The following is a 14,783-nucleotide window of genomic DNA, read 5'->3' as shown; positions in this document are numbered from 1 at the left end:
GGTGAGTGGTAGGGGAACAGGGGCCCGGGGAGGGGCCTGGACCCTGCAGGGCGTTGCAGGCCGTGGCAGTGATGCCGGGGTCTTCGGCGTGGAGGTCCGTGGCATCTGGGCTGTACCTTTGGAAGGGCCCAGACGGGGCTGTGAGTGAGCAGAGTGCCCGTGCTCTCCAGCCCCCTTGGTTCCGTTCTGTCCCCTCACTGGGGGTGCTTCACTTTGCTTCTTGTGGGAAATGGCTTGGCTCCAGGACCAGCCCATGTCTCCTTTCAGGCCTTGGCACGTGCTTTTCCGCTCCCTGGACCAGAGAATAGTAGGGGTGGGCGGATCGCCTGTTGTAGCCTCAGGTGGAATCGTTTTCTGGGCAGCCTTTCCGACACTCCTGCCCCACAGTGGGTTGGGGGGCTCTGGGCCCAGGGAAACCCCAGTATGTTTCTCCTGCAGTACTCTGTACACTCGCTGTGGTTGGTGGTGTCTCCCATGCTCCACGATCAGGATCCCGATCCGTAGTGGGATGCTGGCCACCTACCAGCGGTCCCCTGGCTCAGCCTCTGCCTCACAGCACAGGTGAAACGTGCTATTGGCATTGCTGACGTTCATGGCCTCATGCTTCCCTGTGGCATTCCTGGGGCAGAGGTTCAGGAGAACCAGGGGCTGGGGCCGCTGTAGTCAGGGGTGTCAGGGCTTGGGATCTCTTGGCCACTCCTCAAGAATAGGAGGTTGGGAAGGTGGCAGTAAGAACACTCTTCCTAGGAATGACATGCCTTTGTAGCATCAGGCCATTGGAGCCAGACCACCTGGGTCAATTAGGAACTCTGTTTACCTCTGGTACTTGGGCTGAAAGTGGCAGGTGGAAACAAGCCCTTCCTGTGAACCAGTGGGTCCTGCCCCTGCCTGGGACTTGGCACTTCTCCCTGATGTCACCTCTACTGAGGGAGCGTGTGGACAGCCCGTCAGGCTGGGCGCTGGGTCCTCCTCTTCTGTGCGTCTGTGGTGTCTTGCCCTCCCTTGGTCCATCTTTCCCACATCTGCAGGTCCTGATGGCAAGGCTGTGACCCGTGTCTGCCTACCACGCCTGGTAGGGGAACTCCACTCAAAGTGGTCATGTTTTAATTTTTTAAAATTGTGTGAGAGTCCAAGATGCGGATTTTTGGTTTTCAAGGGCCTAGGTGGTGGGAGCGTGGTGGTGCTCGCAGACCTTCACGGATTCCACGTGACCCGCTTGGACCCTGAGGGGTAGCACGGCACCTCTGGCCTCGAGGCCAGCATGAGCAGGTTCATAAGCAGAACCCACCCCAACCCCATGATTTTCTCAAGTTTGGCATCCTGCTTAATGATGCACATTCTCTCAAATGTCAAGGAGCATCTCTAGGCAGTAGATGCCCTTAAACTTGAGGCTGAACCCTCAGAGGGAGGTGGAAGTCCCTCCTTCCAATGTCCTTGATGTACCTCACCTTTTATGCTGTTGTATAATGTGCTTCATTTTAATTTTTTTTAATGAGATGAAAGTCACATAGCACAAAATTAACCATATATGAAATGTTGTGAAGCAGTAAATCCACAGGAACAAAGCAGATTAGTAGTTGCCGGGGGTGTACGCCGAAAACCCCGGTGTCACTGCCACGGCCTGCAAAGCCCTGCAGGATCCAGGCCCCTTGGTTGGGCTCTGGGAAGTGTCAGGCTCTGGGAAGGGTCAGGCTCACAGCTCAGTGGGTGTGAGGTTTCATTTTCAGCAACAAGAACATTTTGGAGCTAGAGGGGATGGTTGTACAGCTCTGGGTAGGATGTGTTTGAGAAGCCAGTGTTTCTCCGCTAGCAACTCACCGAGGGAGGGTGTAGCAGGTGGCGCCCTTGTGAGATTTCCCGCCATCCCACTGTCAGTCTCGCTGACCTCTCCACGTTGCCTTTTCAGACACTTACACTCTTGAGACCCAGGTGGGCGAATCAGGTAGAAGCTGTTTGGGTGAAAGAACACTGCACTGAGCCAGTGTTCTGGCAGCCAAGGAGACAGCTGAGTCTAGGGGCTGCACGTAGTCCGCCTCGCGTCTGAGCTTGACTGTACTTCAGCCTGCCTTTGGTCAGCTGGTAAATCCACTCTGTCGCCTGTCTAGCGTGTACTGTAAACGAGGTCACCTGTGCCCGATCGACACCGGCCTCATTGAGAAGGATGTCGAGCTCCTCTTTTCTGGTTCAGCAAAGCCAATATATGAGGATGACCCGTCTCCTGAAGGTAAGTGGCACGTTCCAGGTTGTTCGGGACCGTTTGCAAACAGAACTTTGACATGAGAGCAGTATTCAACTGGAACTATTGCCTCTTAAAGTTAGGGCTTGAGACTGGGCTGTGAGCAGCTACGAGCAGACTCTCTCTGATGGCTCCAGTAAGGACTGCCCGGCTCGGCTGATAAGAGGTGTCGGCTCAGGTGGGCACTCAGTGCCACTTAACCCTCCTGGGTTTTTGAGAGGCATATTCTTAGTCTACCTCCCTTTCAGAAAACTTTTTTCCCCCCTTTTAGGTGGTGTTAATGGCAAAAATCTTGGTCCAATAAATGAATGGTGGATCGCTGGCTTTGATGGAGGTGAAAAGGCTCTCCTTGGCTTTAGCACCTGTAAGTATGTGACCAATCGTGGACTCTTCTGGGATCTGAAAGGGGCCTTCGCTCCTGTCTTTCGTGGGGCTTGGTTGGGCTCTGGGAAGTGTTAGACTCACGTGACCATGTGGAAAGCATGTCAGGTTTGAATGGAATGGCCTCTTTTTTTTTTTTAAGATTTATCATTTACTTATTTATTTTTGGCTGCATCGGGTCTTTGTTGAGGCACGCGGGCTCTTCGTTGTGATGCGCGGGCTTCTGTCTAGCTGTGGTGTGCGGGCTTTTTCTTCTTGAGTTGGGGCATGCGGGCTCCAGGGCACGTGGGCTCTGTAGTTGTGGCGTGGGTTCCAGAGCGCGTGGGCTCTGTAGTTTGCGGCATGTGGGCTCTAGTTGAGGCGCGTGAGCTCAGTAGTTGTGGCGTGTGGGCTTAGTTGCTCCATGGCATGTGGGATCCTCGTTCCCTGACCAGGGATCGAACCTGCATCCCCTCCATTGTAAGGCGGATTCTTAACCACTGCACCACCAGGGAAGTCCCTGGAATGGCCTCTTATATTAGCTACAACTGGCCCTGGAACTGACCCTCCGGTGTAAAAGCAGGTCATGTTCTTGCAGCTGAAACCCAGGCCGAATTCCAAAAACCAGAATCGAGCCAAAGGAAAGCCACTTGGCCAGTCTCCGTCCTCTGGCTGGCTCAGACAGGCCCCTTCTGAATGAGCTAACTCTGGACTGTACTTCATGTTTTTTGACATTTGGGTACAGAATGACTCTTAGCCTGTTCTGTAGGCCTCGTAGCCTCATCCCTGCCCTTTGGCCACTGTAGCTGCCATCAGGTTCAAACTGCTCTCTTAAACATCTATTCACTGCAGCATTTGCCGAATACATTTTGATGGATCCCAGCCCAGAGTATGCACCACTGTTCAGCGTGATGCAAGAGAAGATCTACATAAGCAAGATAGTAGTTGAGTTCCTGCAGAACAACCCTGACTCAACATACGAAGACCTGATCAATAAGATTGAGGTAAGAGGTTTAGGTTATTCACAATATGGGATTCACACCTGTTTACATGAGATGTGCTAGAAAACATGTTCAGAGTCAGCAGAAATGGTTTGTTTGATTTAGACCAGTTTTGCTTAAGCCTAAGGGAAACTTCTGATTTTTTTTTTTTTTTTTCCTAAAAGACCACTGTTCCTCCTTCTATGCTCAACCTGAATCGATTCACAGAGGATTCTCTCCTTCGACACGCCCAGTTTGTGGTGGAACAAGTAGAGAGTTATGATCGGGCTGGGGACAGTGACGAGCAGCCCATCTTCCTGACCCCCTGCATGAGGGACCTGATCAAGTTGGCTGGGGTCACCCTGGGGAAAAGGTAAGGATGCAGCAGGAATGAGACTGAAGGCGTGAGACAGAAGGCAGAGCATCCTGTGCGCCCTTCCCAGCCCGCTAACACCATGGAAACTCTCTCCCAGGCGAGCTGAAAGGCGGCAGACCATCCGGCATCCTGCCAAGGAGAAGGACAGAGGCCCCACCAAAGCCACCACTACGAAGCTGGTCTACCAGATCTTTGACACTTTCTTTGCGGAGCAAATTGAGAAGGATGACAAAGAAGACAAGGAGAATGCCTTTAAACGCCGGCGGTGTGGCGTCTGCGAGGTAACCTTGCCTGCTCCCCTTGTAATCTCTGAGGAACTCACTTCTTTCTCTTTCTGGCTTGAGATTCTCACTGCTCAAATGTGACCCCTAAAACAGAAGCTAGAAGAAGGAGTTAGTGATCTGGGGGGACTTGTATGTCTTCTGGGATGGCTGTCAAAAGAGGCGTGCTCGGGCACTTTGCCGTCAGCGCCACTGTTGTTGCAGAGGAGCCTGGCCTCCTGGGTGCCTTTGCTCTGGCTGCATCCCACTGTGTCCTCAGGCCCTGGTGTGAGGGCGGAGGGAGTGACTGCCCCCCAGAGGCGCTGCTTCCTCCAAGTAGGGACTCAGGAGCCTGCCTTGTCTCATGGCATCAGTTCCCTGGGAAAGTGGGGACTTTGTCCAGCTTAGCTTTGAGGCCTGAAAAGACCTCTCTTACTGAAGTTTTTAATATATATTTACTTCACTCTAGAGGAATTAATCCCCTTAATTCCGTGACCCAGGGATCCGGTCTGCTGGGGAGGCCACGGAGTTCGTTTGGGTTTTTCCATCCAATCTTATGGAAAAACCCGAACAAACTTTTTGGCCAACCCAGTATTTTGGTATCTGTTTGACTTAACTTGGATGAAAACTTAAACACAAAAATACAGCAGCTGCCTTCAGAACTGCCCTGCGTTCACTCCGGCCACTGACTTCAGAGTGTCTCCTTTGTCTTCGGTGGCTGCCCTTAAATAGGAATTTGCATGTCCTCGCCATTCTTGTTGTGGTTTTACTTTATTTCATCTAGCACATATGTATCCAAGCTTTAAAAAATTTTTTTAAGAAAGTATACGTAAACTGGAATCTTTCACAGCTGTTATGTGTGTTTGTTTGTTTCTTTTTCGAATTGTATTCATGCACATTTTTAATTGAATTCTCGCAATACCCCAGTAGGTGAGTCAGATATCTCCCAGAGACAATGTTAACATGACATATTCAAAGACATCCAGAAGCCAGGAGTAGAAGTGAGCTGGAACACTCCTTACTGTGGTGCCCCCAATTCCGTGACTAGTCTATGTCTGACACGTGACCTTCAGTATCTCCGCAGGAGCCGTTTGGAGGTCACACTAGTTAACACTTTAACTATTCCATAATAGTTCATTGTGACTCTTCCAGCTTATCCCTCAGTGATGGGCAACTTGATATTCTAACGAGGCTTCCTGTGACTCTTCTCTCCTTAGAAGCAGAATTGCTGGGGTGTAGGTCATGTGCTTAAGTTTGATCTAGAACACCGTTCTCCAGAGTGGGGTCACCAACTTATCCTTTGAGCAGTGCGAGTTCTTGTTTCCCCACACCTGTCCCAGCACCACGTGTCAGGCTTAACCTATGCAAACCTCGTATCTTGTTCCTAACTCTTACTTCCCTTACTTCTAATGAGGTTAAATGTACAGTTTTTAAATTCACCAAAAACTGGTTACCAACTGTTACTAATGACCGTTTGATTACTTTTTAAATGTGTTTTAGATTTGTCAACAGCCTGAGTGTGGAAAGTGTAAAGCCTGTAAGGATATGGTTAAATTTGGTGGTAGCGGAAGGAGCAAACAGGCTTGCCAAAAGAGGAGGTAGGTTTGGCCAACGCTTGTTCTTGAAATGGAGGAAAATGCCAGCTGATGGCAAATAGGCTTTGTGTGGGATGGCTGGGTTGACAGGTACAGAGCAGGCAGGGTCCCTTTGTCTAGCACTGTCACCAGGCCTGTCCCTGTTTTCTAAGTAAAACACCTTCAGTTGGTTTTACTTTTTTTTTTTTTTTTTTCTGCCTGTGCCGAGAGGCTTGTGGGATCTTAGTTCCCCGACCAGGGATTGAACCCGGGCCGCAGCAGTGAGAGCACAGAGTCCTAACCACTGGAGCGCCAGGGAATTCCCAATTGGTTTTACTTTTAAAAGAGGACCTTGCTTATAATAACTGACTTTTTAGGTGTCCCAACATGGCCATGAAGGAGGCAGATGATGATGAAGAAGTGGATGACAATATTCCAGAGATGCCATCACCCAAAAAGATGCATCAGGGGAAGAAAAAGAAGCAGAACAAGGATCGGATCTTTTGGGTTGGAGAAGCTGTCAGGGTAATCCAGGAGCAGGCTCTCGGTCGTTTTAGTGCTGCCCTTCTGAGAAGCCAGTTGTCCTGTGGTATCTCGCTGCCAGACGTCTTAAGCAGCCTGAGCCCTGCAGCTGAGAAACCTGCCCATTTGTCCCGTGAGCGGAGCAGAGCTGGCTGAGAGGCCGAGGCCTGTGGTCAAGCACCTGAAGTGCATTTTTTTGCTTGTACGCCCAAGGACTCAGTTTTCCTCACACTCCAAAATGGGCTTTTTAAAAATATATATACTTGTTTATTTTATTTATTTATTTTTGGCTGCGTTGGGTCTTCGTTTCTGTGCGTGGGCTTTCTCTAGTTGCGGCCAGCGGGGGCTACTCTTCGTTGCAGTGCGCGGGCTTCTCATTGTGGTGGCTTCTCTTTGTTGGGGAGTACGGGCTCTAGGCACACGGGCGTCAGTAGTTGTGGCACGCAGGATCAGTAGTTGTGGCTCTCAGGCTCTAGAGCGCAGACTCAGTAGTCGTGGTGCACGGGCTTAGTTGCTCCACGGCATGTGGGATCTTCCTGGACCAGGGCTTGAACCCATGTCCCTTGCGTTGGCAGGGGGATTCTTAACCGCCACGCCACCAGGGAAGTCCCCAAAATGGTCATTTGATACAGTTCTTGGGGTGTCAGACTGGTTCCCCTTCCAAGCTTGTTTTGAAGAGAGCCTTCACAGTCCCCTCTGGCCTAGGAGTAGGTGTTTGGGGGCACTAGCAGACCGCCTCCTGGGGGTTCTGTGGTTACCTGCCTGTAAGGGTCAAATCCTTAACCAAAGCTGGAGAGTGAATGTCATCTCACTGTTGTTCCCTAGATGTCCATAAGCCAAAGATGGTCAGTTCCCTCAACAAGCGTGAGGCCTACCCTGCTGGATGCTGCTCTAGGCTGAGGCATAACTAAGCCCCTGCCTGTGACACACGTACTGTCAGGAGGGTGGGGGGCAGGCGGGGTGCTGGGGCCACGGAGGCTTCCTGGTGGGGCAACGTCTGAGCTGAGACCGAAAGTTTGGAGAGTAGCCAGTGCATGAAGGTCTGGGGAGGAACCAGAGTAGAGGCCCTGAGGTGGGACCAGCTTCCCTTGTGGGAGAGAAGGAAGGAGGTCCGTGTAGCTAAGGGAGGTGTGGGGAGTGGGATACGGTGCCATTGCAATTGAATGCTAGAATCCCATTTGCTGCTGAGACAAGAGGGCAGAGGTGGTGATAGAGGGATGTGAGCGGCCTTTGCTGCAGGCTTCCAGCCAAAGAAGTTGGATGTTCTCTATAGTAGCCAGGCTGGTAGAGTTCGCAGCTTCTTGGAGAAATTGTTAGGAGTGATACTTTCCTATAAAGTAACAGGAACACGCAGGTCAAGCCTAGCATGGACCTTCAAACCCATCCTCACCTGAAATTAAGCTCTTGTTTTCAGACCGATGGGAAGAAGAGTTACTATAAGAAGGTATGCATCGACTCGGAAACCCTGGAAGTGGGGGACTGTGTTTCTGTTATTCCAGATGATTCTTCAAAACCACTGTATTTAGCAAGGTTTGTGTCCTTCCCTCTGCTTGACTTCAGCCCACACTTTCTGTTGAGTAAGTAGGAGGTGCCTATTTTGTAAGAATAGCAGCAGCTCTTTGCCCTATACTAAAACCAAAAAATACATGTCCCCCAAGGAGACTCGGTCCAGATCTGCCGGTCAAGTTAGAACTTTCTCCCCGCCCCCTCTTCTGGCTCCAGGGTCACGGCGCTGTGGGAGGACAGCAGCAACGGGCAGATGTTTCACGCCCACTGGTTCTGTGCTGGGACGGACACGGTCCTCGGGGCCACGTCGGACCCCCTGGAGCTGTTCCTGGTAGACGAATGTGAGGACATGCAGCTTTCATACATTCACAGCAAAGTGCAGGTCGTCTATAAAGCCCCGTCGGAAAACTGGGCCTTGGAGGTGAGTGCCTGGCGCCCCTTGTGTGCCCCTCCTCGATGTGTGGGGTCATCATGGCTGACGGCAGCCTCGTCCCTAGGGAGGCGTGGACCCTGAGGCCCTGATGTCGGCGGATGACGGAAAGACCTATTTCTACCAGCTTTGGTATGACCAAGACTACGCAAGGTTTGAGTCCCCTCCAAAAACTCTGCCAATGGAGGACAACAAGTACAAGTGAGTGCCGCGAGTGGGCCCCTCGGGCCGCTCTGCTGGTGCTCGAGGACGCTGTGCGTCTGCATGAACCCCCCCGCCCCCCGAGCTTCTCCTGTGCTTCTCTCTGCTGGCTTCGCTTTCCCCACGTCTTCTGGTTGTCTTCCTCACCAACCAAAGCCCAGCCTGACTTGGTTGCAGTGGCTGTAAGTGTGTGGACAGCCTGGTGGGGAGTGACCCTCATGAGAAGCTGTCCCATCCAGGGACAGGATGTGCCTTTCTGGGTTCCTCAGTGTCTGTACCACAGATCTTGTGTCTTTTCTCATAAGCGAGATCTTTGATTCCATTTTGTTCTAACTGGTGGTTGAATGCTTTTAGGGAGGCGTGCTTCTTAAAAAATGTTTAGTGCTCCATGTCTTCCTTTCTAACCTTGGTACCTCACTTGTTTTAACTAAAAGTGGCAGCCGGCACCTCCAGAGCGGGCAGTGTGTGACAGTGAGGCCGACAGGGCCGAGGCTAGGAGGGCTCGCTGCGATGCCTCTGGTGTTTCTCCAGTCAACCTGGGGCTGCCTTTTGACTCGATCTGTTTTTAAGGCAATCTCTAACTCTCCTTTTAAGGGTTTATTAATCAGAAATAATGTTGAATTTTACCAAATACCTCTTCAGCCTTTAGAGATGATAGCGTGAGCCTCCTCTGATGTTTGGAGTTCCTGTCTTTACCACCGTCTGCATTATCGCTCTTGGTGGATTCTTGACCATATTCTAGATTGTTTGTTAATGTCTTAGGGTTTTTATATCAACTACTCAAAAGTGGGGTTGGCTTGTCATTTTCCTGTCGTGTGTATCTCTGGGCTTTGGTCCCAAATAAGTGCTTTCCAAGTGTGAACATTAAAGTGCAGGAAAGCCAGTTCCTCCTAACATCTGTAAATCCTTCCTCTTGGTCACCAGAGTCTGGATTAAGCCAGTGGCAGCTGCTTGTGGTCACTAACAGCCACTTGAGGGCCTTTGGTTTCTGTCCTTCACTCCTTCAGGTTCTGTGCAAGCTGCGCACGTCTGGCTGAAATGAGGCAGAAAGAGATTCCCAGGGTCATGGAGCAGCTCGAGGACCTGGATGGCCGGGTCCTCTACAGCTTAGCCACTAAGAACGGCATCCAGTATCGAGTGGGCGATGGCGTGTACCTCCCCCCCGAGGCCTTCACCTTCAAGTGAGTGCCCCTTGCTGCAGTCAGGGCCAGGAGCTCTGGGCCAGTACAGAGCTGGCTCCACAATGTTCCCCACCCCGCAGCCCAGTACCTGCTGCTGCCGAGCTGTCACAGTGTCATCTGGGGTGAGCAGACATTATCCAGCCGTCCAGTGCAGAGCGACTGTAATTCTGTGGCAGTGAAGCTGTCTGTGAAAGAAGTCAGACAGAGAGCCCGCTGGCTAAGGGAGAGAGCACTAGGGTCAGTGGTGGGTTCCTGCCCAGCTGGTCATGGCAGAGACCCCCTCCCAGTTCCCATCTATCAGATGGGGAGAGGAGTACCTTGCCTGCCAGGCCCCTAAGGAATAAGTGAGTTAAAAGAAAATGGCTTATTAGCACAGCGCCTGGCTTAAAGTAAAGGCTGACTGTGAGTTACTTCTTGGTAAATGGGAATTGTATCAAAAGACTTCCGGGACTACCCTGGTGGCGCAGTGGTTAAGAATCCGCCTGCCAATGCAGGGGACACGGGTTGGAGCCCTGGTCCGGGAGGATCCCACCTGCCGCGGAGCAACCAAGCCCGCGCGCCACAACTACTGAGCCTGTGCTCTAGAGCCTGCACTCTGCAACAAGAGAAGCCACCACAATGAGAAGCCCGCACACCGCAGCAAAGAGTAGCCCCCGCTCGCCGCAACTAGAGAAAGCCCACACAGCAACGAAGACCCAACGCAGCCAAAAAAAAAAAAAAAAAAAAAAAAGACTTCCACATCAGAGAATTGACGCTCTTCAGGGAAAAATCAAAGCCACAGATATTGTCCACACTTGATCCATTCCTTGTTCGTTCTAAGAACTAGTGTGTGGTTGGATTTACAGCCAACATTTTCTGAGCTTAGCTCACTTTCCCGACGTGCAGTTCCATTTTCCTCGAGTCCTAACTGGAGCCCAGTCCCCAGCCTCCGTTCAGTCACCGTAAATGACAAAACATCGGTCCTTCCGGACGCGCGTAGTGCGTGTGCATCACGCCCTTTAGCTCCAGTTTTCGGCCTCGAAGGGGAGGACTCCCTGTAGTGCTGTTTACCAGGTGCTCCTGGCACAGCCGAAGCGAGAGCACAGGTGTTCAGAGACACCTCTGGAGCCCGTCAGACTTCAGGGGGTCTGACTGGAAAGCACAGCAGCTGCCTCCCTGAACTGCAGTCTTCAAAGTATGCAGCCCTGCGGTCTTGGCAGCTTGGCATCTGATTTGATGGCCTGAGTTAGCCAGTACGTGGTCAGGCCAAATACGGCTTGCCCAGACGGCGAGTCTTCTCCCCATGCCTCTCCCACATTGCCTCTGGGTCGATGCCTCAGTCAGAGTGTAGGATATGCCATGGTAACAACTCTAAAATCCCAGAAGCTTACTTCTTGCCTGTACTGTGTGTCCATTGTGGCTCAGGGGACTCGGGCTGTTGTGTCACGCGGGGACCTGGGCTGACAGAGCCTCTGCCTTCTCAGAAGTTGCCAGTCTGAGGCAAGGGGAAGCTCGCTGCAGGCTCTCCTGGCGGTTCAGTGCTCCTGCTCCAGGCTCTTGTGCGTCTCTGCTGCGCATACGTGTGGAGCTGGACGAGTCACGTGCCAGGAAGTACAGTCCTGCCCTGAGGCTGGGAGCGGGGAATACCTGAACAGCCTTAGCGACTATACCCGGAGCACAGATGGAGAATACCCATTTTAAAGTGTGGGTGAGATTGAATCTCTAAATCTGTTCTAAGGGTACTTAGCTGCATTAGTTTAAGGTGTTTGAATTTAAGTGGTTATTGTCACTGGTCAGTCATGCTGAGGCTTTTAAGGCTTCATGTTCAGCCACTCGTAACGGTTGCTTCTCTGCAGCATTAAGCTGTCCAGTCCTGTGAAACGCCCCCGGAAGGAGCCTGTGGATGAAGCTCTGTATCCAGAACACTACCGGAAATACTCTGACTACATCAAAGGCAGCAACCTAGATGCCCCTGAGCCGTACCGTATTGGCCGCATAAAAGAGATCTTCTGCGTCAAGAAGAGCAACGGCAGGCCCAACGAGACCGATATCAAGATCAGAGTCAACAAGTTTTACAGGTCGGTGAAGCCTCTGCCCTTCAGGGGGCTCTGCCTGAGGCGGGGTGGTGACAGCACACACAGTGGTGGTCTAAGAGTTGGGTGGAGGTGTCTGTTCTTCCAAGTGTTTCTGATTACCTGGAGGGTCCTGAAGATGACCACAACTACATATCACAGCCCTCGCTTTCTCTCTTAAAGCTGCAGAGCTTTGTCCAAAAGAAACCCGTGAGCAGAAGTCCAGAGTGTGACAAAGACAGGCGTGGAATGTCCTGGGCTCTGCCTGAGGCGCCCGCAGAACCCTGAGTTCTGTCTACGACTGTCCGTGTTCCGCCCCCCTCCCCATTCCCCATCCCCCTGTTCTTCTCAGGCCCTCTTCCCTGTTCTGGGGTTTCTCTCTGTCCAAGGTCTTGGCTTCACTCAGTCTTTTTCTGGGATCCTAATAATGGTTAGGAGATAACCTGAAACTAATCCATACAGATAGGTCTAAAGTTGCTCCATGTCTTAGCTAATGTACGTGGAAGATTTTTTGAAGTCTTTGCAATAATCAGTTGAGTAATGAGAAAGAAAAGGAATCTGGCTGTTATAGGCGAATGAAGGCAGCTCTAGACATGCTTTTTAACAGGAGACCAGCAGCTGGTCTTAACACAGGACAAGTCTTTTGGGGCTACACTGGGGTCATGAAGAGCAAGCAAACCGTTAGTTGAGTTCATGGCAAGGAATCCCACTTAGTCTGTGGTTAGTGCCAGCTAAGGGGGTTAGTAATCAAGGTGACTTGCTGGGGTGGGGAATGGTCTTTACCCACCGATCATCTGAGCACTCTCAGGAATGTGCCATTTAATTGCCTGTCAGCTCGAGGCAAAAGAACTAACAAAGACCCTTGCACTCGCAGGCCGGAGAACACGCACAAGTCCACCCCGGCGAGTTACCACGCAGACATCAACCTGCTTTACTGGAGTGACGAGGAGGCTGTGGTGGACTTCAAGGCCGTGCAGGGCCGCTGCACCGTGGAGTATGGGGAGGACCTGCCCGAGTGCCTCCAGGACTTCTCCGCCGGTGGCCCCGACCGCTTCTACTTCCTTGAGGTGTGGGGCCCTGGGCTCACTGGAGGGAGGGCCTTGGGGTCAGACACAGCCCCCGAGAAAGCAGTTTAAGTATCCAGAGTACGAATCTGTGACATTCAAGTTGTTCTGGAATTTAACACTTTGGGCTTAAAACAAAGCAGAATGTCACATTTGAGTGTCCTAAGGCAACAGCAATTTTTGAAGACTGTTAGGTGGCCTCTGCTGGCCTGGCCAGTGCCTGTGAGTTAGGGAAAGGTTCCTCTAGCCCTGGGAGATGCAGCCCTGCCCCCAGTGCCTTCAGCCAGGGATCCGTGTCCAGGCCGGGGCCATACAGCTGAGCCTGTGGCCTGGTTATTGAGAGTAGAGCCAGCAGTTTGTTGATTAAGCTAATCACTCTTAAGTTGTTTGAGCATGGCTTTTCTGTGATAGGCATGTATCGTTTTAAGATAACCTGTGTTTCTCCCAGGTTCCAGCGTGTACAGTCTAATTGTAACATTTGCCTACTTTTAGAATGAGTAGTCCAGTTACTTCAAATAGCAGGAATTTCAATGTCGGCCACATAAAATGTGTGTATTAGTAGAATTTTTCCCTTATCTCTACTGTAATAAAAATCAAAGCACTTTTTGCTTATGGCCATATTTAGGGAGAAATTAAGTAGATCTTATCAAATTAACTTAAATCGTATTTGTTAGAGAGGGGAGTGGTGTTTCTCTTCCAGACTATTGTGGTTCTTTCCTTCTCAGGCCTATAATGCCAAGAGCAAAAGCTTTGAAGATCCTCCAAACCATGCCCGTAGCCCTGGAAATAAAGGGAAAGGGAAGGGGAAAGGTATGTTGTTACTCCCTGGGCTTCTTTTCAAGTCCGTCTCCTATAACTCGATTCTCATGAATCAGTCAGTATAAAAGAGCAGCCTCTGACGTTACCTCACTCTGCTGCCACCAACTCAGAACGAGGCCGTCTCTGAATCACCAGGGTGTTTGAAGAGAGCACGCTAGGGCCCTGATCTGACTTGGGGCCTGTCTCCTGCAGGGAAAAGCAGGACAAAGTCGCAAAGCTGTGAGCCGAGCGAACTGGAGACGGAAATCAAGCTTCCGAAGCTGCGGACCCTGGATGTGTTTTCTGGCTGTGGGGGTTTGTCGGAAGGGTTCCACCAAGCAGGTAGGCTCCGGGTTCCTGTCCGCACAGCTGCTAAAACCGGACCGGGCACGTTCTGCCTGGAAGACCTTTCTGGCTCTGGTCACAGTTCTGACTAAAGAGTCTCATGCTACAGGGGGTTCACAACTCATCTTTGTCCTGTGTCCCCCAGGCATCTCGGAAACGCTGTGGGCCATCGAGATGTGGGACCCCGCAGCCCAGGCGTTCCGGCTGAACAATCCCGGGTCCACGGTGTTCACGGAGGACTGCAACGTCCTGCTGAAGCTGGTCATGGCCGGGGAGGTGACCAACTCCCGCGGCCAGAAGCTGCCGCAGAAGGGAGACGTGGAGATGCTGTGTGGCGGGCCGCCTTGCCAAGGCTTTAGCGGCATGAACCGCTTCAACTCTCGAACCTACTCCAAGTTCAAGAACTCCCTGGTGGTCTCCTTCCTCAGGTAAACAGGCTAGAATTCCCTCTGCGTTCGGTGCTGCCCCAGGGTGACTGGACGGCCGGTCCCGGGGCTGCGCCGCGGGCGTGCCAGGGCCGAGCAGTAACTGCTTTAGCCTTCGCACCTGCTGAAGGCGGTGTGCTGAGTGAGACGCCGGTCTTTGCCTTCAGGAAGTTCACGGCTGCCCCTCCGCTAGGGAGAGACCTTGAGAGTTGGCAGGTGCGTCTTGACAAACGTCAAGCATTTGGGAGTGGCTTCTGGCAGAGTAGGTCTCCTCCTCTCTCGTGTCTCCCGCCTCCACAGCTACTGCGACTACTACCGGCCCAGGTACTTCCTCCTGGAGAACGTCAGGAACTTCGTCTCCTTCAAGCGCTCCATGGTCCTGAAGCTCACGCTCCGCTGCCTGGTCCGCATGGGCTATCAGTGCACCTTCGGCGTGTTGCAGGTGGGCCTCCCGGGCAGGGGCAGAGCGGGCCG

The 14,783-nt window shown here is 52.0% G+C and overlaps 1 protein-coding gene across 6 annotated transcripts in view; it reads left to right on the top strand.

The window, feature by feature from the left end:
• The window catches only part of DNMT1 (DNA methyltransferase 1), a 42,199-nt gene that overhangs the window by 22,698 nt on the left and 4,718 nt on the right, over positions 1-14,783 (top strand). For all 6 annotated transcript variants that reach the window (XM_082454869.1, XM_082454868.1, XM_082454872.1 and 3 more), the window contains exons 17-33: positions 2,106-2,224; positions 2,508-2,600; positions 3,449-3,600; positions 3,762-3,949; positions 4,050-4,233; positions 5,713-5,810; positions 6,164-6,311; positions 7,723-7,838; positions 8,031-8,235; positions 8,312-8,445; positions 9,453-9,626; positions 11,462-11,683; positions 12,552-12,744; positions 13,467-13,551; positions 13,753-13,881; positions 14,030-14,312; positions 14,610-14,751. In XM_082454869.1, coding sequence (XP_082310995.1) covers positions 2,106-2,224; positions 2,508-2,600; positions 3,449-3,600; positions 3,762-3,949; positions 4,050-4,233; positions 5,713-5,810; positions 6,164-6,311; positions 7,723-7,838; positions 8,031-8,235; positions 8,312-8,445; positions 9,453-9,626; positions 11,462-11,683; positions 12,552-12,744; positions 13,467-13,551; positions 13,753-13,881; positions 14,030-14,312; positions 14,610-14,751 — 2,665 coding nt within the window. The remainder of the gene's footprint in view (positions 1-2,105; positions 2,225-2,507; positions 2,601-3,448; positions 3,601-3,761; positions 3,950-4,049; positions 4,234-5,712; positions 5,811-6,163; positions 6,312-7,722; positions 7,839-8,030; positions 8,236-8,311; positions 8,446-9,452; positions 9,627-11,461; positions 11,684-12,551; positions 12,745-13,466; positions 13,552-13,752; positions 13,882-14,029; positions 14,313-14,609; positions 14,752-14,783) is intronic.

The sequence above is a fragment of the Balaenoptera physalus genome (genome assembly GCF_965194825.1).
Source record: "Balaenoptera physalus genome assembly, chromosome: 3".
Lineage (NCBI taxonomy): Eukaryota > Metazoa > Chordata > Mammalia > Artiodactyla > Balaenopteridae > Balaenoptera > Balaenoptera physalus.
This window is presented reverse-complemented; position numbering and strand designations above follow the sequence as displayed.